This window comes from Lagenorhynchus albirostris, chromosome 2 (genome assembly GCF_949774975.1).
Source record: "Lagenorhynchus albirostris chromosome 2, mLagAlb1.1, whole genome shotgun sequence".
Classification (NCBI taxonomy): Eukaryota; Metazoa; Chordata; class Mammalia; order Artiodactyla; family Delphinidae; genus Lagenorhynchus; species Lagenorhynchus albirostris.
The window spans coordinates 181,866,342-181,888,234 of NC_083096.1; the positions used below are offsets into that span (position 1 = coordinate 181,866,342).

At 61.0% G+C, this 21,893-nt stretch overlaps 2 protein-coding genes across 2 annotated transcripts in view; both read left to right on the forward strand.

Moving 5' to 3' along the window:
• Window positions 1-21,893, forward strand: part of ACOT7 (acyl-CoA thioesterase 7) — a 90,660-nt gene that overhangs the window by 66,675 nt on the left and 2,092 nt on the right. The window contains exon 8 of the mRNA XM_060141605.1: window positions 7,293-7,477. Within this exon, the coding sequence (XP_059997588.1) occupies window positions 7,293-7,477 (185 nt within the window). The remainder of the gene's footprint in view (window positions 1-7,292; window positions 7,478-21,893) is intronic.
• The window catches only part of GPR153 (G protein-coupled receptor 153), a 30,728-nt gene continuing 16,214 nt past the window's right edge, over window positions 7,380-21,893 (forward strand). The window contains exon 1 of the mRNA XM_060141600.1: window positions 7,380-7,477. The gene's annotated coding sequence lies outside the window, so the exon portion shown is untranslated. The remainder of the gene's footprint in view (window positions 7,478-21,893) is intronic.

The window sequence follows — 21,893 nt, forward strand, 5'->3', positions numbered from 1 at the left end:
TAATTAATTAAAAAAAATTTTTTTAAAAAGAACCTGCAATATAAAAAAACAAACAAACAAAAAACAACTAATACTAAGCTTTCTTTGGGTTATTTATATGGAAATATGTTAATATAAATGTTTCAAACATTACATGGAGTTTCTAAAAATCTTATATGTTCTGATATAATGTTATAAGTCATAATTCTAGTTATTACTTTAAAATGAATATCTCAGAAATAACTAGAAAAAAATTTAAAATAAATAAATAAATTAGTAAAAATAAAAAAAGAAATACCAAAGTTACTTTGCTGATTCCATGCTTTTCTTAAGGACATTCACTGCCCCAGCTCTCTGGAGCTTAAACGCTGAGCTGTTCTTAAAGTTTGCAACACTTGACAACGTGGCCTTGGGAAGAACAGTGTTTCATTATTTCTGTTTTCTTTTCCAAGTCCCTGTCCTCTTTCTGGAATCTGCCCTGGAAGAGGCCCCGGGTGCTGGGGGAGTCGGTGGGGCACCTGCCAGCCCTCCTGGGTTGTGCCAATCCAGGCAGCTCGACCATGATTTAGAAACAGAGATGAGCTCACAGCTCTGCTCACTGCAGGCGCTCCATCTATTTAAATTTAACTCTGGCAAACGCTGCTCACTTTCGAGTGCCAGACATTGTGCTAATAAAGTGCTTTTTACAATTACCCCTCACTTGGGGGTTTGAGACAAGAGCTCTTGTTATCCTCGTTTTTCCGATCTGGAAACTGCTGATGGAGGGGTTTATTAAACTGCCCACGGCCGCAGGGCTGGTCCATGGTGGAGCCTGGCAGGGAGGCTGGACTCCAGGGCCAGAGCTCTCAGCCCCAAGCCCTGGTGCCTTCCCACCACCGACCAGGCTTGAACCACATGGCGTCCGCTGCGAGGGCCCGGGGGCGTCAGCCTCGGTGGGTGATGCTGATGAGTGCAGTGCCACCCATCTTAGGCGCCCGCACTGGACCGCCAGAGCCGCCACCGTTCCCCCTCCCCAACCCCCACCCCCCCGCAGTTGTGTGTGAAACTCCTGCCTTCATCAAGCAGCTTGAAACAGGGCTGAGGGTTCTCGCAGTCAGGGGTGTCCAGTCCAAGGAAGGCCCGGCTCTGCTCGCGTCACCCCCTCATCGGTCTCAGCCCAGGGGCCCCCTTTCCTGCTGAATTCGGACAGCCAGAGGCAGACAGTTCAGTCTCTGCTCCCAGCAGTTCTGTCCTCTGGTTACGTCAGATTTGCCTGCAAGAGCCCCTCAATGCCAATGCCGCCTACCACAGCGGCCAGTAGCCACACGTGGCTGTTTCCATTATAATTAAAAGTAAATAAAATGAAAACGCTGTTCCTTGGTCAGCAGGGCTGCGTTCCTTCTGGAGGCTGTAGGAGAGAATCGTGTTTTGCCTTTTCCAGCTTCTAGAGGCAACGTGCATTCGCTGGCTTGTGGCCCATCCTCCATCCTCAAAGCAGGCAGCCTCTCCCTGACCCTGCGTCTGTTGCCACGGCTCCTGGCTCTCCTGTCCTCTTGTGAGGACCACTGTGATGACCTGGGGCCCACCTGGTGATCCAGGCTAAGCTCCCACCTCAAAATCCTTAACTGCATCACACCTGTGAGGTCCCTCTGCGTGTGAGGTAACAGTTTCACAAGTTCTGGGATTAGGATATGGACATCTTTGGGGGCCCCCGTTCCACCTGCCACAGTAAATTCCAGCTGACACGGAGAGGCAGGTAGGGCTCCAGTCCACTTCTGCGCTCTGCCTTTTCCCTGCCTTGTGTCTTACCCTGTGAGCCCTGTGGACAGGACGCTGGCAGAAAACTCGGAAGAACGAGGGGCCCCTGAGCTCTTGGGGTTTCAAGGCAGCATGGAAAGAAGTGCTTCTCCCTCTGTCCCAAGCCTCCCAGCCGAGGACATGGCACCTGTGAGGTTCGGGGATTAGGGGTGAGCGTGGAGGCAGCAGGCTCGTCCCTGCCCCTCGTAGAGCGTTTGCGCTGGAGCTGGCGTCCCCCTGAGCGCAGCTGAGTACCCGCCTCTCAGGCAGGCTCACATGCTGGGGATGCTGAGCTGTGACCCAGGCCTTCTTCCCCTGTGGGCCGCCACGGAGGTGGTCGCACCTCAGTGTCAGATCCGCACAACTGCTAATGTCCTGGGGACCCAGGGAGGAGGGGCAGGGGTTCGTTGCCGTGTTCTTCACCAGCTGAAGAGCTGGAACTCCCTCGCGGAGACAGTTGCCCATGTTATTCGTTTAGGCAGCGTTAGAAGCAGCTTCTTGCCCAGTGTGCATGTGCCTACTGCAGAAACAGAGAAAGGAAGGGAGGGCTTGTTTTAAATGTCGCTGCTTATTATTACCTGTTGGAACGATTCTTTTTTTCTTTTTAATATTTCCACTTTTAATTTATTAGGCTTATATTGACAAAGAAACCATAAGCTCGTTATTTATTTATTTGTTTAATTTATTTACTTTTGGCTGCATTGGGTCTTCATTGCTGCGCGCAGGCCTTCTCTAGTTGCAGCCAGTGGGGGCTACTCTTCGTTGCGGTGCGTGGGCTTCTTCTCATTGCGGTGGCTTCTCCTGTTGCAGAGCACAGGCTCTAGGCGTGTTGGCTTCAGTAGTTGTGGCACACGGGCTCAGTAGTTGTGGCACACGGGCTCAGTAGTTGTGGCACGCGGGCTCTAGAGCGCAGGCTCAGTAGTTGTGGTGCATGGGCTTAGTTGCTCTGCGGCATGTGGGCTCTTCCCGGACCAGGGCTCAGACCCGTGTCCTCTGCCTTGGCAGGTGGATTCTTAACTACTGGGCCACCATGGAAGCCCTGGAACGATTCTTTTCACCCCCTGAAGACACAACAGGGAGTTCTGCGGGCAAACTCTCCCTTTGGGTTTGAGACGCCTTTCCCTGGAGGGCTGTTGCAGAAGGGTACTCAGACCCCACCAGAAATGACTGTCCTGGGCTTCTGTCCAGACAACCTAATATGCGGGAGTGACCTCCCCCGAGAGACGGCCACTCTTGCACCCATTTGCAGATGAGGAAACCGAGGCACAGCAGCTTCCTGGCTTGCCCCCTGCCCATGTTCAAACCCAGGCCTGTTGGACCCCAGAGCTCGAGGACCCCAAGGCTCCTCCCCAGGGCACAGTAGCCTGAGGGAACTGGGGGCCCCGGGGGGCTGCTCCGGGCTCAGAGAGCCTGCCTGTCGTGGAGACACTCATGGGGACTGTCTGGTTGTGTCAGGGCTAATCTGTCCCTGCTTCAGAGGCTCAGAGGAGAACTGGGTGGTCCCTTCCTGGCCTTCTTCCCTGGATCCGGAGGCCCCAACACCCCACCCCTGTCCAAGGTGGCACATGGCACCCAGTGCCACCAGGAGATGCTGTTTCTCCCCTTGAGCAGGTCACCCCACTTTTTTATATATATATAAATTTATTTATTTATTTATTTTTGGCTGCGATGGGTCTTCGTTGCTGCATGCGGGCTTTCTCTAGTTGCAGTAAGCGGGGGCTACTCTTCATGGCAGCGCGCGGGGCTCCTCCTTGCGGTGGTTTCTTGTTGCAGAGCACGGGCTCTAGGCATGCGGGCTTCAGTAGTTGTGGCATGTGGGCTCAGTAGTTGTGGCTCGCGGGCTCTAGAGCGCAGGCTCAGTAGCTGTGGCTCACGGGCTTAGTGGCTCCGTGGCATGCGGGATCTTCCCAGACCAGGGCTTGAACCCTTGTCCCCTGCATTGGCAGGCGGATTCTTAACCACTGCACCACCAGGGAAGCCCCAGTCACCCCACTCTTAAATAAATTAGTCATCCTGTGGGCGGATGTGGATGTGTGACCTAGTGGAAAGTCCCCAGGCAGCATCGCAGCACTTCGGAGCACGCAGTCAGGGCGGAACGCATCTCACCACCGCCCCTCGGAGCGCCCTCGAGCACGTGGCAGGTCGTGCCTGCTCTGGCAGTTTCTGAGACAAAGGGAGCAGCAACCAAGCTAGACTCGGGCTGGGGTCGCCCCCTGCTCAGATGGGCCCCAGTGTCCCGGCTCTGACCTCTGTGCCTGGGGGAGGGTGGAAAGAGCCCGGCCTTGCTGGGCTGCTCGGGCTGAGGGCGGCCACGATGCTAGTTGAGGCGAAGTGTCTACAAAAGTGTCCCCGTCTGGCTGGAGTCTGCAGTGGCCCGCTGTCCACACAGGGCTACGTGTTGGTTCAGGCGTGATGGGGCGCCCGCTCTCGTGGGGCTCCCCGGCTGGGAGGGAGGCAAACATCAGACAGGCCATCAGATGGGTTGGATACCCTGAAGGAGAGGAGCTCTGTTCTAGAAAGAGAGCGACGGGGGGCGCCCGAGCTGCCGTGAGAGGGTGGACCGGGCTGGGCAATGGGGCAGGGGCGGCGTGGGGTCTGTGGGGTGGAGGTGTCTGTTCCCACAAAGCTGGGACCCATTGCTGGGGACCTTCCACCACTGTGGGCTGGCCACTCTACACGCTTGGATGTTGGGGGAGCCTAGTGATGTTGCAGTGGGTGGTGGGAGCCTTCCCAGCATCTGGGAGCTGACGAACCGTGGACGTGGCTGGAGCTGCCCTGAGGTGCTTCTGACCACCCCATCCCCAGCGAATGACCACAGACCCCAGAGTGCACTTTCTGAGCCGAGGGTCAGGGAAGGGGAGGCCCTCAGCAGCACGGGGGTCTCTCCTTGTCAGTTTCAGATTAGGTCCCAGGCCCTCAATGACCTAGTCCGTCTTCCAACTTTCAAGCACCTTTCCGTGGTGGCCAGCCAGTGGTAAATAAAGCCTGTGGGCTGTGAGAATAAAGATGTCACCATCTCTGAGAGGTAAAGAGGCTGGTGTTCTGGCTATAATTGAAGTTTTCCCGACTTTTAAGAAGTGATCAGGGACTTCCCTCGTGGTCCAGTGGTTCAGAAACCACCTGCCAATGCAGGGGAGAGGTTCGATCCCTGGTCTGGGAAGATCCCACCTGCTGTGGGGCAGCTAAGCCTGTGTGCCACAACTGCTGAGCCCACGTGCCACAACTACTGAAGCCTGCGCGCCTAGAGCCCGCGCTCCGCAACAAGAGAAGCCCCCGCTCGCCGCAACAAGAGAAAGCCCGCGCGCAGCAACGAAGACCCAACGCAGCCAAAAAAATTTGAAAATTTAAAAAGGAAGCAATCACTGTGTCTCCTACCATGAGTGACACTCAAGATGGCGTCCTCTTGTGTCTAATGCTCATAATCAACTTCTTTGTTGTTTGAAACCACTTTTGATTAGAAGTTTCTTCGGATTTCTACCCGAAATGAGACGTGATTAGCCACGTGGTTGGTGGGGGGGCTTGCACAGGAGACAAAGCAAGGGTGTGTTTCCATCTGTTCTTTTTTATTTTTTTTTTGGCGGTATGCCTGCCTCTCACTGTTGTGGCCTCTCCCGTTGCGGAGCACAGGCTCCAGACGCGCAGGCTCAGAGGCCATAGCTCACGGGCCCAGCCGCTCCGCGGCATGTGGGATCCTCCTGGACTGGGGCACGAACCCGTGTCCCCTGCATCAGCAGGCGGACTCTCAACCACTGCGCCACCAGGGAAGCCCTCCATTTGTTCTTTGAACAAACGGTCAGTGTTGCAATGCCCCGAATTCACTGCCCCCGCATCCCTGCCCCTTGGCCAGGGAGTTCTGGCGGGTTTCCTCTTGAGGGGGGGGTCTTGTCCCTCCCTGCCTCTCGGCTTATGGGCCCCAAGTCTTCTGTCTGGTCGTGGGTGAGAGGGTGCTGGCTGGCACTGGGGCTGGCATGATGGGGACAGGCAGGGACGCCTGGAGACCCTCGGGGATGCCCACCTCCCCTTCCTGCTCCCCTGGAAGCGGCCCGTGTGGGCCGTGTGGGGGCTGTTCCCAGGGTGGGCCCAGGCGCTTTGCATGCCACGGATAACCGCGTCCGCTTCTGCCTGCCCACGCGCTCACCACCCTAACAGCCACCCGCTGCCCCAACTTGTCTGTCTTCCTGGTCTCTAAACATCTTCTGTGGGGGCCCGTCTCCATGGAGCTGGGACATTGGGGTTCCCAGGGTGTTAAAAGGTCCCTGCAGTCAGCGCCGGTCAGGCCTGGCCAGGGATTTCCTTGAGCCCAGCCCAGAACCAGGCTGCATTTGGGATGGTGGTCCTGACCACGTCAGTAGAAAGGATTAGTGCTGCGTCAGGGTCCAAAACAGCACTGCTGGCGGTAATGACCGCACTGCATGCCTCCTGCCACCAGGCAGGAGCCTCGGCACCTGGCTCGATTCATGCCAGCCCCATGGTTACCCCGTGAGGCAACTTGTTTCTGTTTATACGAGAAAAGCTGGGCTCCATGAGATGAAGTCGAGGGACGGGAGGCCAAGGCCAGTGGTAGTTGGGAGCCCGTGACCAGGAGGGCGGGGGCAGAAGGGATGCTCTAGGGTAGATGTTCAGGACTCAGGGGCATGGGGAGTGCAGAGAGGTTGGGGCAGGGTGGAGGGAGAGCGGGACCCCCAGGACAGTGTTACAGGAACGTGTGACTGTCTACAAGGGAAACTACTGGTGTGGAAGGTGGGGAGCACCTGGGGACTCTGACCATGGGCAGGGCCGCGGGGGTGTTGTCAGAGGGCAGATCCGCAGCTCAGAGGAGAGTGCTGGTCCAGTGGGCGACACTGACCGGGAGGGGAGCCTGACGGGACAGACGCAGTCCCACCTGCACAGAGGGTAGGAGGACGTGGGCTGAGGTGCAGACAGTGGCTCCAGGGGGCTCAGGACCACGGTCAGCGTGGCAGCTTGGCCTGACGCTGCATGTGACACTGCCCTCTGACCGGCATCGGGAGCGCTGGAGCCAGGGGGCTGGGGGGTGGGGGGTGGGGCCGGGAGGGTGGAGGAAGGTTCCTTAGCGGGGCTCAGAGCAACTTGGTGGGGCAGCTGTGTGGCTCCAGGGGCAGAAGTAAGGCCAAAGCACGGGCAGCGCAGATGTGTCCTCAACCTGCGGAGGGATCTGAGAGCAGGTGGGGGCTGGCCCTGAGGGGCGGCACTCACTGGAAGCATCCTCCCAGCAGCCGCTGCCTCTCCCGGGGAATAGAGACCCACGCTTGGGTGGCCACCAAGATCCCTTCGGCTCTAAATGTTTCCGTAAGTGAAGGAAACGCCCCCTCACTAACTAGAAAGGTGAACACTCAGGGGGCCCCGATGTGCTGTCGTTGTGATGTCCTGGCAGTTAGCAGGATGGTCTGTGCTGTCTAACCAAGTGTCTTCCAGCATCCTCGGTACTGCTGATTTCTGCACCCTCCCTGCCCAGCCCGATCCGGCCGCCTGGCCGCCCTGGGTCAAGGCTTCCCTAACCCGCTGTCTGTGCTCCGCAGGCTGTGTCATCACCATCTCTGGGCGCGTGACCTTCACCAGCAATAAGTCCATGGAGATCGAGGTCTTGGTGGATTCCGACCCCGTGGTGGACAACTCCCAGAAGCGCTACCGGGCCGCCAGTGCCTTCTTCACCTATGTGTCCCTGAGCCAGGAGGGCAAGTCTCTGCCTGTGCCCCAGCTCGTGGTGAGTGGCCCCTCCGGCCCGTGTGTCCCTGGGGGCAGCTGCCCCCGCTGCTGGGCCAGCCCCCTCGGCGCTTGCTGGGCTCCCAGGAGAAACCGAGCTACATGAATCCATTCTGGGCAGCTGGGTCCGCTCAGCTCCTGAGGGGCCAGCGACCTTGGCTGTGGGGCGGGTCAAACGTGAGGCCCCGTCCCCGCGGACTGTGGGGGAGGGACTGGGCAGCCAAAGTGAGCGGCGCCCCTTACGAGCTCCTTGCCGTGGGATAAGCACGCTGCCTTGCTGGTCCTGGCACCTTGTACAAGCGCTAGAGTGGGGGTGAGGACCCTCCCAGGGTGGGCTCTCGAGGAGGCCCTGGCCTGCGTGTCCTGCATCATGGGGCCAAGCTAGAGCCCTGCACCTCGGGGCTGGGCGTCTGGGCCTCGTGGCCTTTCCCTGCCCCGGCTCCCCAGCCAGGCTCTGCCCTGGGTGTGCAGAGAGCAGTGGCAGGTTGGCGGCCGCCACCAGGAGCAGAGCTGGGGGCTCTGGCCCAGGCGTGGATCCTGGCAGGTCTCAGCCACCAGCAGGGTTTGCTTGACTGCCGTCCTGGGCTCCACAACCCAAGAGGCTGCTACTAGAGCTGCGGGGGCGGGGGCGGTGGGGGGACACAGGTGAGTCACTAGCATTTTTTAATTTGGAAAAGAGAAGGTTGGATTCACTGAACATGTAAGGGTTTCCCTCCCTCTCGCCCCCGGCCCCCTCCTCAGCTCTCGGCGCCCGCGGGCCCCCAGCGCTCAAGGCCACAATCCCCGGAGACTTCTGGGGCTCCCACCCGCCGCACGCCAGACCCTCATCCACGGTCTGGCCTCGTCCCTGCCCTGCCTTGCTCCAAAGCACCAGCCCCCCGGCTTGTGGGAGCTGCTCATTTGCCGGTTGTCCCTCCCCCACTGGACTGAGCTTCACGAACTGGAACACATGTGCTCCTAGTGGCTCACTGGGGCTGGAACAGTCTTGGCACTTAGTGGGTGCGGTTGGGAAAATGCATGAATCCTGCTGTGTGCAAGGCCTGAAGCCAATCCCAGGAGGAGAGACAGGCGGCGTGGACGCTCGGGGGAGCCGGGGGAGCGCGCTGGGCCGGTGGCCTCCACCTGGGGTGGACGTGAAGTGGTGCCTGGGGAGTGGGCAGGAGCCCCCAGGAAGGCCAGTGGGGCAGGGGGCCGTGCTGGGCGGTCGTGGGAGCTGTAATCCCAACACCTTGGTGCGTGCTAGCTGTCGGGGAGCCTGGGAGTCGGGGAGCCTGAGGCGGCCAGCGTCAAGGCGGGGCGCGGGGAGGGCAGGGTGGCGAGGAGGCCCAGCTCAGAGGCACTGGGCGACTGTGTGTTGGATGCAGGAATGAACGAGTGAATGAATGAACGATGCCTCCAGATTCCCCTTGAGGCTGATGACAGCTATATGAGCCTCACACATTCCTTAGCTGTGCCGGTCGGGGTAAGTGCCCCCGCCTGGAGGGCGGCCCTGTGCCCGCCGGTTCTGAGTCCTCTGCCTGCTTCTCTCGGCCACCCTCAGCCCAGCAAGGCTGAGGCACTTGGGGAAGGTCACACAGACGGTCCGCGGGAGCCTGGGTGCAGAGGAAAGCCTCCGTTCAGGCTGCTCCTGGTTTGTCTTGAGCCAGTCTGTCACTAGGGGGCCAGGAGGAAGCCAGAACCCTGGGCGGTGGTTGAGGTGCGCGTGCGGAGCCGAGAAGCCTGGGGAGGGGCCGGGGGTTAGGGTCTCGAGCACCTGACACTTGTGTGGAAGTGACTGGCAGGCGACTCAGGCCCCCCGCCAGCCTCCCAGGGCCCCTGCAGCATCTGCTCCCATGCAGCTCCTGTGCCTCCTGGCAAAGAGCACGTACTGGAAGCCTCCGTAAGGATAAACATACTGCGCTTCGGAGCACTTCCTCATCCAGGCGGGCGCGAGGCCCCTGCTCGCTCGCCTGGCCTGCCGCCACGGAGATGCTAACCCCCAGCCCCGCTCCTCTCTGGGGCCTCGCAGGCCCACAGGGGCAGCGCCTAGGTTTGGTGGCGGAGCCGTCTGGCCTCGTCAAGGCCCCTGCCGTGGCCAGAGGAGCCTCAGCTGCCCGCTGGGCCCTCTCCTGTCCCTCCCCCGTCCTCTGCGGCCCACCCCCCACTCGCTCTTCGCTGGCATTGGGTCCCCACGCTGGGGCTCCAGTGAGTCGGGTGGGGGGCGTGGGGGGAGGCTGCACAGGGCAGGGTTGGTGAACCTGGCCTTAAAGGATGGGGGGCTCCACCGTGTGGAAGGAAGGAAAGGGGAGCCAGGGTGGGCACCGTCCTCAGTCAGGCTCTGCACCGTCACCTCCCCATGTACCACCCCAGGCTGCTGGGGAGGGGTGGAGGGTCCGGCAGCCTCGGCCTCTCCCTCCCAAGTCCCCAGCGCTGTAGCCCCCGGCCTCGCATCCCTCCTCCTCCCCACCTTCCACCACTGCCCCCCCAGGAGGGGCCCTGGGCCACGAGGACAGGGTGCCATCCCGCCCTCCATCCTGATGGCTCAGCAGGGTGGCTTCCAGCCGCCTCAGCCCCTCGGCTGACGCATGCGCATCCCCCCGACCTCTGTCCACGGCCTGACCTCCTCCTGCCTTGACCTTCGCAACCACGTGTCCCTGGGTCTCAGACCCCTTCCTCTGGGAACCTTGCCTGCTCCTCTTGGCCCCCAGATGCAGGCTCGCCCCCCTTCTCCCCCAGACCCTTGTTCCATCTCTCTCCATATTGCCACAGGGCCCCTGGGGGACATCTCCCTCCTGGATGCTGAAGTCCCGCCCCACACAGGCGACCCCTTGACCTCTGTCCCCGCCGCCTGCCCAGCCTCCAGGCTCCAGCAGGGTGGCCAGATCCAAGAACACTCCTCTCCCCGGCGCCTCCTTGAGGGGGCCTCTGCTGAGTGTGCAGATGGCCACCCCATGGCCCCGAAACGCGGGGCTCTGACAGATCCCAACCTGCACCCTGCCCTCCTTGGGTGGTTGGGACCGGGCCCCTGGCCTCCTTGCTTTACTCTCCCATATGGGCTGCCTCTCTCCACAGGGTCTCAGCAGGCATTTCAAACGTAACATTCCGAACTGAACCGTTGTCTCCCAGCCGCCTCCCCCCAAAACTCCCACTCCTCCTGGTGGATTCCCTCCCGGTGAGCCTGGGAACCGGGCTGGCCCCTTCCTCCTGCTCAGCCCCAAGCTGTATGCCCTCCCGCATTCCTGCTGCCCTCACCCTGACTCTGTGGGGCATCCCGGCAAGTTTTTCAGAACAGAATTGCGTTGGCTGCCTCTCCCGCCTGAACTGCTCAGCAGTTCAGCGGCTCCTCGCTGCCCTGAGCACGGGGTCCAGCCAGGCCGACCACCTCTGTTCCTCAAACCCCAAACTCAGTCCCGCCTCAGGTCCTTTGCACTTGCTGTTCCTCTGCCTGGACACCTTCCCTCAGATGGTCACGACAGCAGCTCCTTCCACCGCTTCTCAGATATTTCCTCCTTTGATGACCTTCCCTCCCCTCTCTGGATAAAGCCTTACTCCCCACGCCCACCGCATCACCCAGAGACTCTTTGCCGTTGCCTGGAAACCGGCCTGGAGTTGGTGGGAGAGAGAGCAAAAGGAACTGAGAGGGCTGGGGGCCGAGCTGGCCTCTTGTAGCGGGAGAGGAGGGGCAGGGACACACCCGAGGCCCCCCAGCTGCTAGAGGGCAGGCCCGGCCCAGGACAGCCTTCTGGCTGTCCGAGCCCTTTCCTCTACCGTCAGCTGAGGGAGAGTGGGGCCTGCGGGACACCCCAAATGGCCCTGAGACCAAGGATAGCCAAGGAGTCGGGACCATCTTCATTTTGAAAAGGCTCCCACAGAGTACATGCAGGTGGACAGGGTGTCCCGGCAAGGTCTGCATTCCGGCCGTAGCCGGCTGTAGTGTGCGCCCGCCCAGGAGCCCAGGAGCTGCCTCGGGCCTGATTGGAGCTCTCTATGGCTACCCCCACTGCCCTGCCCGCACCCCAGAGCTCAGGCCGCTGGGGAGACCAGTGCCGTAGCCAGGGTGGAGGGGCAGCAGTCCGGGCTCAGGGAGGCGAGCCTCTGGCCCCGGGCTCCAGTCTGCGTGGAGAGCCCTTTGTGGAGGAGCCCATGACCTTCCCAGAGCTGGGACGCTCTCATGGTGCCGGGCTGGTCTGTGAACCCTGGGGGCTGTCTGTGCCCTTTCCAGAAACATAGGGACCTGGGGGTCGGGGGGTTGGTGCAGGAGGGGCTGTAGGGGGTTAGGGGAAAGTCACCTGCTTGAATGAAGGGGAAGGGAGGGTAACCGAATTCCCAGGTCTGAGGGGCCGGTGGTTGGCAGTGGCCACATCTTCCCACTGACCGACTGCATGTCGATCCAGGCTATTGTTGCTAATTAAAGATGGGCTTTGATTCTTCACTGGGGTGTCCTGGGGCCCACCGATGTGGATAAAAATAGCCCCCCCACCCCGTGCTCAAAGGGGGTGGGGCAGACTCCCTAGCCTCCAGCCCAGCCTCTGGGGCGCTCACTTGGGAACCACCGACACCACAGTTGTCTGCCTCTCAGCCCACGTGTGCCCGCGTCGGGGCTCAGCCCTCCCCACCCCTGCTGTCAGCACTTATCCTCCTGTCTATTTTTAGCTCCCATCCCCAGGGCCCGGCTGACACGGAAGGCAGCGTGGCTGTCGGAGTTCTTCTTGATGAATATTTTATGCTGGGGAGGGCCTACTGCACCGCGCCCGCCCGGCAGCTGCCGGCACTGCCAGGCTGCTTATTAGAGGAGGCAAGCGCGGGACGTGGAACCAGCCAGGCCCAGGCCCTGCCTCCTTCTAAACGCCTCCCTGTGGCTGTGCCCTCTGACCTCGGGGGTGGCAGACAGACCCACACCACCTTCCAGCTCTGGAGAGGTGGTACGGAGGGACGTGGGGGAACGCCCCGAGGTGGCTCCCTGGGACCCGGCCCCAGATTGGCCCCAGCACCTCCCAGCACCTCCCATGGGCGACTTTCCAGCCCGGGTGTGGGAAGCCTTTTCAGTCTCCAGAAGCGTGAGAACCCGATGGACAGACTGTGTTGAAGCCAGAGCAAGCCCGTCCTGGGCGCAAGGCCGGCCTCCGTTCTCTCTGGTTCACATGTGGGCGCTGCAGCCCCCGAGGCCCCAGGAGACTCGCGTGCGGGAGAGGTCGCGCCCTCGACAAGGGAGAAGCCTGGGCTCCATCGCAAGCACGCAGGCGATGTGGGTTTTGAGAGAGCACGTTCACAGCTGCTTCTGTGGGTCATTTGGAATAGGAATGCTTTCCCCAGCGAGCCGGGCGGCATGGCCACGGCACGTGGAGGCAGCGGAGCAGGGTCTTTCCGAAGCCGGTTTGGTTGGCTCCCAGAAAACCCAAACCACAGAGCGGCCTGCGGCGCAGGGGTCTTGGCCGCTGCTTGTAGACCCTCGCCTCCCGGTCCACACGGACAGCTGGCGTGCAGAGGACAGGGACCTGGACCCTGGGGCCTCCGTTGTCAGCCACTGAAGTGACAAGTCGGGATGAAAGCGGTGGCAGTGAGGAGATCGGGGAGGCAGCCGGCCTTCCCTCTCGCAGCCGGTGGAGCTCCGCCAAGAACACGGCAAAACGTGTGCTTCTGCACTTTCTCAGCTGTGAGTGCTTCCCCTGTGCATCACACCCGGACCTCAGGGCACCCTCGAGGGTCAGTCGCCACCAGGTTTCCTGAGCGCCCACTCCCTAGGGCCAGGTGCCCGCCGAGGCCATTCTCTGTCTACTGGGAGGGAGCCGGCAGGGTGGATGCCCCCGGTGCCCACAGCAGCGATGGTCCCAGGGGAGGCAGCTGAGCGTTCACGAGATGCCGACCCGCTTCCCTGGTGGGTGTCAAGGTGGGTTGTCCGAGCCCACAGACAGGCCACAGTGACAGTGATGGGCAGGGACTCGCCCAGAGTCCAGTGGCCGGCCCTGACGTGGAGTCGACCTGGAGCAGGCCCTGAGCCCCTTGGCCACGGCAGCCCCTTCTGGTCTCTGAGCCTCCGTTTCCCCACTGGAGTCACCCCAGGCCGGCAGGTCCTCTGTGGTCTTGGCAGCATCTCCGTGATCTAACCAGAGAGCTCCTCGCTACTTTGCACCGAAGAGGAAGCACGGGGCCAAGGCTTCCGGCAGTGGGCAGCTCCTCGATCCTAGGACCCGAGCCTGGAGTGAAGGGGCAGCCACCACCTCCCTGCAACCATGGCCAGGCCTGCTCTCTACAGCCTGATATGGTGAAAGGAACATACATCCCACCCCCAGGGAAGGGAAGAGGGCCCTCACATGGGGCTTGTTCTGGGCTGGGGGCCCCAGGTGGCCCTACGGCTTAGGGAGACACCTCTGTCCCAGACATTCGGTGTGCTGGAATGATTTCTACTTGCTCCCTGATTTAGGAAACTCAGACTGGAGCACAGCAGGACTGACTCGTCTGTTCCAGGAAGGGTCCGGGGAGCCGCGTCAGTGCGGGAGGCTGTGCCCTTGCTGCCCGTCCACGGGAGCGAGTCGGGGACTAGAACATGCGTGAAGCTTCTTGACCCCATGTCCTCTCTCTCTCCCTTGTCTTTGGATGCTTAGCCGGAGTCTGCCTTGTCATGGGGAAATGCCAGAACCTTGAAGCTGCTCCTGTCCCCTGAATGGGTGGCGTTTGGGAACTTGTAGTGGCCTGTGAGTCCCACCTGCCCCTGGAACCAGGGGTGTGGGTACCACAGGGGGTGTGGATGAGAGGGTGCAGCCCCCGCCAGCCTGGCTCTCACCTCTGCTCTGCCATGAGCCCAGACTCTTCCTCTGACCTTCTTAACCCGTCCAGTCTTCACATCTCCTGAAGATGCCGTGGCCCTGACGGCTCTGGGCTGGCCTCTTTGTGGAGCAGTAGGGCTCTGGAGAACGCTCAACTCAAGTTCAACAGTCAGCTCTCCAGAAGAGGGCCCAATGCACCGCTGACATACTTTTTCTCGTTAAAACGTTGGTAGGGGGCTTCCCTGGTGGCACAGTGGTTAAGAATCTGCCTGCCAATGCAGGGGACACGGGTTCGAGCCCTGGTCTGGGAGGATCGCACATGCCGCGGAGCAACTAAGCCCGTGAGCCACAACTACTGAGCCTGCGCGTCTGGAGCCTGTGCTCCATAACGGGAGAGGCCGTGACAGTGAGAGGCCCGCACACCGTGATGAAGAGTGGCCTCCGCTCGCCACAACTGGAGAAAGCCCTCGCACAGAAACAAAGACCCAACGCAGCCAAAAATAAATAAATACATTTAAAACGTTGGTAGGTTCTACCTCTGGAACATCAGCTTCTTGTTGCTTCAGTGCTGTGTCTCCAAATCCAGGTGACCCCAGCTGTTGTGATTTCTATAGAAGGTGAAGGCCCGAGGCCGGCTCTCAGGGGCACTGTTAGGCCTGACCCCAGATGGTGCCGGAAACACGGCTGCAGGAAGAGAGGCCTGTGGGCAGAGGGTGCAGCGGAAAGAGGAGAATCCCAGCTGGAGTTGGGACAGCCTTGATTCACTGTGGCCCCCCGGAAGGTGACTTCGAAGCTGGGGAGAGGACTGTGAAGGTCATTGGGCCCAGGCAAGGGCCACGGCCGCAGGACCTGAGAGGGTCTTTCAGGAGGGTGAGCTCATGCCTGGTGTATCCTGGGGTGGACCACAAGGCCGCCCCACCACGTGAGAACCGTGGCTTCTTGGCAGCCTCGTGCTTTCTCTGTGAGGTGGCGTGGAGTCCCCTGGCAAAGGCCTGCCAGGGACAGGGACACTTCTGAACCCCGTGCTCAAAGATGCAAGGAAGAAACAGACCCCGGAACCCCGCAGTGGGAGGAAGCACACAGAAGGATCTCCCCGCTCACGTGCAGACACAGAATGAGAGAACGGCATGCCGGCCCCGCCAGCAGGAGAGGAGCTGCTTCATCGGGGGCGGGAGGGGGTTGTCCACCCCTAGGTGTGCCGGACGCCCCACCTTGTGCCTCTGTCACCAGCGCAGGCCCCTGCCGAGCCCCTGGGTGCTCTGAGCCTTCTGGAGCTGCTTGGGGACAGAGGTTGCCTGAATGTGTCCATCGAGCAGACTCTCTAACACACGTCACACTGATGTGGCCTTCTCGCTGCAGTCTCCGTTGGTTTGCTCGTTCACTCAGCAGACGCCTTCTGGGCCCCGCCGTGTCTCAGGCCCTGTGCTGGCCTCAGACAGACGGCAGGGAAGACGCCGACACGAGTGAGCACACGCAGGGCCAGAGGCTTGCAGTGAGGACACTGCCCCTGGCCGGGGCCCAGCCCGTGGGAAGGGCTCAGAAAAAGGCGGTGAGGACATTATAGCTGTCGTCTGGTGGGGACAGCCGTGTCCACAGAGCTGGTACAGGGGCCAGTGCTGTGAGCAGGGCCTGTGTCCCCTCTCCCAGCAGAGACTGGTACCCGTCGCTGCCCTTTCCCAGGCAGCGCCCGAGCTCCCTGCCTCTTCCGTAGCCTCCTCTTGGCCCTTCCGCAGGGGAATTTCGTGACCGCACACGAGGGCAGTGATTTCAGGGGCTGAGCTGGTGCTGTGGGGTGAGGGGAGCCCTTGGCAAGGGTGTCTACAACTCCCCATGGTGGTCCCATCATTGGAGGCTTGGGGCTGCATGTGCTGGCGGCGGTGGCGGTGAGACCCAGCCTGCGGCCGCTGGGAGCTAAACCCCCGGGCGGCGGCTTCCCGGGTGCCCAGCCCAGCACCCCTGGGGTCGGGGTCTGCAGGTGGAGCTGCACTTGGGGGACACAGCTGCCTGCGGGGCTGGGGACTCCTGGACACCACCATGCACAGAGCCCCTCGCCATGCCACACCGAAGGGCCCCAGTAGTTGGAGGGTGTCTTAATTGCCTTCATGATTGTCCCACAATCCCTCTCGTCTCCTGTTATGAAGACCGGAGAGGCTGTGCCGCATGGCTTCCTAATTAAGAAGGTCTGCCGTCCCTCAGGCTCACAGGAAGTTGTTATATCACCACTGGGAACCCTCTTTGCACCAGACGTTCGTTAATTACAAAAAGGACAAGCTCTTGATTTTACTGAGGGTGGAACTTAGTCACTCACCCTCCCTGCCAAGTTCCAAATGTGTGTTCTGGAAGCACAGAAAATGCAAAATGGAAAACATTTGGTTTGCACTGACGGGAGCCCGGAAGACAGCGTTGGCAGGAAGCACGGTGGGAGGAGAGGGGGAGAGGGGGAGAAGATGCACATCGGAGGCCCGGGGGCCCGGAGCCAGCGGGCGGGTGGGAGCCAGCGGGGTGCCCGGAGCACAGAGGGGCCAGCCCTGGGATCCTCCCTTCACCCCCACGTCCCTGGGGCTCTGTGACGTTCCAAAGGCCCAGCTGCCTTAAGGTGACCCCCAGGGCCATTCGCCCTCCTCCCAGCGCAGTGGCTATGGGTCGGCAGACAGGAGCACAGTTGGTCTCTAAGGCCATTCGTGATGACAGTAGTTCACGAGCGTGCACGTGCGCGCGCACACACGCGGTGTGACTGCCGTGCGCGAGAGCAGCCCGCACTGGCACTGCGGGAAACCCTTTGCCACGTCACCTCCTTGAGAACCCCGTTTTACAGGTGGGAGGACCTGGCCCTGGGGAGGCGGGCAGCGTCTCTTGAGGCCACACAGCAGGTCCCTGTGACCCCCACAGGGGGACCACATCCTCACCACCCTTCCACTGTCCCTTCCACCAGGCAGGTAAACAGGGGTCACCACGCCTTGAGCGGCCTGTGGGCCCCTTTGCTGTCACCTCTCCTTTTTCATACCCACAGGGGGCCACTTGGGGGGGGTCGTGAGCCCTCCTCCCTGCCAGCAGCTTCAGGCACTTGAGGGAAAATGTGATTTCCCATGGAGGAGCTTTGTCCTTCTCCCCTTCTCCCCGTCACCTCCAGCCCCCATTAAAAACAGCAACAGCCAACAACTTATGTATTTATTTACTTTGCCAGATGGAGGGAGACGGGCTGCGAGGAGGTGAGGAGGCGGCGCTGGGCCGTGGGCGGGGCCGTGGGCGGGGCCGCGTGCCGGGAACCATCTGTCTCGTTCTATCAGCTCCGTGCCCAGCAGGGAAGTGGTGGACCCTCTTAGTCACTTGGCCAGGAGAGCTGTTTATCAGAGCTCGTGGCCCTGGGGAGGCTGAGTGTCCACCAGCCAGCAGGGCAGGGCGCCCACCTCCACAGAGAGCAGAGAGGCTGCTCTGCTCACCTCTGGCTCTGTTTCCCCCTAGGGTGGCGGCCAGGGCCTGTCTTCTTAAACGTGTGCCCTCGCTGGGCACCTTCCAGGGCAGGCCAGTGAGGAGGGCCGTCAGCATTTGGGTTAGCAGCACCGAATCCTCAGAGCCTGGAACGTGCAGCCCAGGCCGCCGTCCCCAGAGGCGAGAAGAGGGATGAGCCCTCGTCGGGCTCCTTCCCCCCCAGGCCTGGCAAATGGCTTGGCCACGCTCTCCAGCTGGCCAGCTGCCTGCACATCCATCATCAGGCGGCGTGAGGTCTGTCCGAGGGCAGCTCCTGGCTGATGAGTTAGCTGCAGAATACTGAACGTCAGAGACTCAGGGCAGCAGCTCTGAGGCCAGGGCTGGGCGCGGGCCCCTTCCTCCACTGAGCAGAGGCTAGAATGTACCCTGTCTTGTACCGGCACCTTGGCCTCGGCCCCTCCTCAGGTCATGCTTTGAGAGAAGAATTCATAGCCTTTGGTGCACCCGTTCTGGACACGTGGTGGCCCGTTGGCTGCTGAGGGGGTGAGTAGCTGCAGTCATCTAGGGGGACCCCGTAGAGGGCTGGGCTCGTCACAGCTGCACATCGGGGCCTGGTGGGACAAGGGGAAGCAGACGAGGCGCCCACCCTGTGTGGGCACGACCCGGAAGTGGACACCCTGCCCGCTGCCCCAGAACCGGCCCTGATGAGGACCCAACGTGGTCCTCCCCTGGCTTCTAGATGCTCTGCTACCCCCAGACATTCACCCCTCACTCCCAGAGCTTATGACCTAGAGAGGGCATTCCTCGTGAGTGTGCGGAGAGCATGGGGGTCGTGGCCCCAAATGTGATGGAAGGGCCGGCATTTTTGTTCGTGTGTGTGGAGATCGGAGGACGCTCGGGCAGCTGCACGTGGCCCGCTGGCGCTCACAGGACCTGGCAGAGGGGAAGGCGCAGCGCCCGTCTGCTCTTCGCCTCTAGTGCCCAGGCAGCTCCTCGGGGAGGCGCCTGGCTCCAAGGCTGGGACAGGAACGCACCCCTGCCCCGGCTTGTCCCCTCCCGGATGGAGAAGAGCCAGGGGGGCTGGGCCGCTGCAGGCCCAGGGGGCTCCAGGCTCATTCTGGAGGGTCGCCAGGGTGACACGGGAGGGCCACTGCGTGCCCTGCTGCCCACCGACAGGCCCGCCCCGAGAGCCCGTCAGCACAGGCTGGTCTGGAGGGCAGCAGCAGCTCAAACCGAGGCTCTGCCACTTAGCGGCTGTCGCTAGCTCAGCCTCAGCCTCTGCCCCGCGTCCTCATTGGTGGGAGGGGAGCGTGACAGCTCTGGACCCCTCCTGGGTTGTTACACGGACTCTCGTGGGCTGGGTGGTGCCCGCACGCCTTCCCAGGAACCCTCCCCAGGACCTGGCCCTCGAGACCACCTCGCTCTGCTCTCCTTTGTCTTTGGTCCCTGCCATTGTCACGTTCCTAGTGCTGCGTCGGCTGCCTCTTTTCCCGTGTGTGGTCAGCTAGCAGGTCAGCTCCCCAAGGCAGGGTCCCGCAGGGGGTGGTCTGTGTGCTCGCGGAGAGTGCACGCATCCAGGCCCGGGCGCCGCAGCAGGACAAGTGCATGGTTTAATTCAGTGCGCATCACCCCGGCCCTGGTGCCCCTCCCTCATGTGCCCGGATTTGGGTGGGGCACCGCCCCGCTGAACCTTCCCTTTGACTTTCTGTAAACTAGGATGGCACTTGTACCTCTGGGGTGCTTTTCAGATATAATTACACGCCGTACAGTTCCCCTGCTTAAAATGTACAATCTGGGCTTCCCTGGTGGCGCAGTGGTTAAGAATCCGCCTGCCAATGCAGGGGACATGGGTTCGAGCCCTGGTCCGGGAAGATCCCACATGCCGCGGAGCAGCTAAGCCCCATGAGCTGTAACTACTGAAGCCCACGTGCCTAGAGCCTGTGCTCCGCAACAAGAGAAGCCACCGCAATGCGAAGTCTGCGCACCTCAACAAAGAGTACCCCCGCTCACCACAGCTAGAGAAAGCCTGCGCACAGCAGCAAGACCCAATGCAGCCATTAATTAATTGATTATTTTTTTTAAAAAAGGAGGGACTTCCCTGGTGGCGCAGTGGTTAAGGATCCGCCTGCCAATGCAGGGGACACGGGTCCGAGCCCTGGTCTGGGAAGATCCCACATGACGCGGAGCAACTAGGCCCGTGCGCCACAAATACTGAGCCTGCGCTCTAGAGCCTGTGAGCCACAACTGCTGAACCCCACAAGCCGCAACTACTGAAGCCCGCACTCCTAGAGCCCGTACTCCACAACAAGAGAAGCTGCTGCAATGAGAAGCCCACGCGCCGCAACGAGGAGTGGCCCGCCTCGCCACAACTAGAGAAAGCCCGCACGCAGCAATGAAGACCCAACGTGGCCAAAAATGAATACACAAATAAATTATTTAAAAAGAAAAAGCAAGAAAGAAATGCTTGCATTTCTTTAAAAAAAAAAACCAAAAGACACAGCACACCGCCAGTCTTCATCCCTCCCCCAACCCCTGGCCACCACTAATCTGTGTTCTCTGTCGAGTTGCCTGTTCTCGACGTTTGTGTAACTGGGGTCACACGTGAGGTGGGCCTTTGTGCCCGGCTTCTTTCCCCCGGGGCTGTCGGCCAGCTCTGAGGGCGTGCCACAAGCTGACCTCAGGAGAGGGTGGGCCGTGCTTCCCATTCGGCCACCCCCAAGATGGGAGTAAGGTTCCTTAGGAAAAGGGGTCCCTGGCTGAATCATTGCGGGACAGCCCTGATTAAACACCATTAAACAGGTTTATTTGACTCCAAGATTTTGACCTGTGTGCATCATTAGCTGGGAGAGGCTAATCAGCGTTCAGGTTTCCAGACCCGTTTGGCCACAAATCATCAAGAAGGCTTCATCTCCCTTTTGGAGCTGGGAGACAGAGACCCGGGATGCAGGAGGCCACAGAGCCCGCACTCCTGCTGCAAGTTTGCAGGCAGTAGTGTCAACGCAAACTGAACGGTGGTGTGCGTCCTTGAGGGAAAGAACCCAAGTGCGCAGTGTGGGCGGCCCCAAGGGGTCAATGGCTAGGTGCCCACAGAGGGTGGGCTGCTCCCTGGGCATCTCCCGGGCCCAGCAGCCCTTCCTCAGTCCCAGTGCCAGCACCCCCCACCCAGGCCCTGGCCTCACGTGGGCCATCCTTGCCTGACAGGTGGGACGCCAGCTCCTGAGCTCACGCCAGCAGCTCCACGGGGCCGTTTGCCACCCTCCCTGGGTCCCCTCCCTGCTCCCTGGAGCCCCAGGAGCACCTGGCTGATGACCTTGGCACTTAGGAACCCAGTTCTCACCCGAGTCCCACATCTGCTGGTTTCCAAGACCACTGATGGGCTGGAGAAACAGGAAGCCCGTCTCGCGAGGCAGGCCGTGGCTCCAGGGGGCTCTGCAGAGGGCCTGGTAGCCGCCCCCTCTTGGTCCTGCTGCCTTACCCAGGCCAAGCTCACACTCTCTTGCTTCTGAGAAATCGTTTTCTTTCAAATAAGCCCTTGCCTTCTTTCCCCTGCCCCCGAGATGGCAACTCCACCAGCTAGAAGGAGGGCCTGCTCCAGAGCCCCAGCAGAGAGGGGCGGGTTTCTAGAGCTGGCAGGAACCTTGGAACGTGGTCCAGACCCCCCACTGCCCTCCTCCAGCTCTCCTCTCAGCCAGCCCCACCGGGCCCCGACTCCCCGGTTCCCAGCTCTGGGACCCCATAGGCACTGATGGGGTCGTCTGCGAGGCAGGCAGGAAGCCCGGCTACACCCCTCCTCCCACTAAGGAAGGGCTGTGCCTTCGGGCTGCAGGTGGATGGGAGCCACAGGTCTCCTCAGCCATGCCAAGCAAATTCCATATAGGGGAGGGGGAGGAAAAAGCCCCCACTGTTCTAGCCTGGTGGCCTTGACCTTGCATTCTTGGCCGCTTTGGCTGTCCCCTGTTTGGAACAGGGATGGAGATGGGGAGGAGCCAGGGTCCTGCTACCCAAAGTGCTCTGCGGGCAGCAGCATCGCATCACCTGGACCCGTGTTAGAAACGGGTCTCAGGACTTCCCTGGTGGCGCAGTGATTAAGAATCCGCCTGCCAGTGCAGGGGACACAGGTTCGAGCCCTGGTCCGGGAAGATCCCACATGCCGCAGAGCAACTAAGCCCGTGCGCCACAGCTATGGAGCCTGCGCTCTAGAGCCTGCAAGCCACAACTACTGAGCCCATGTGCCACAACTGCTGA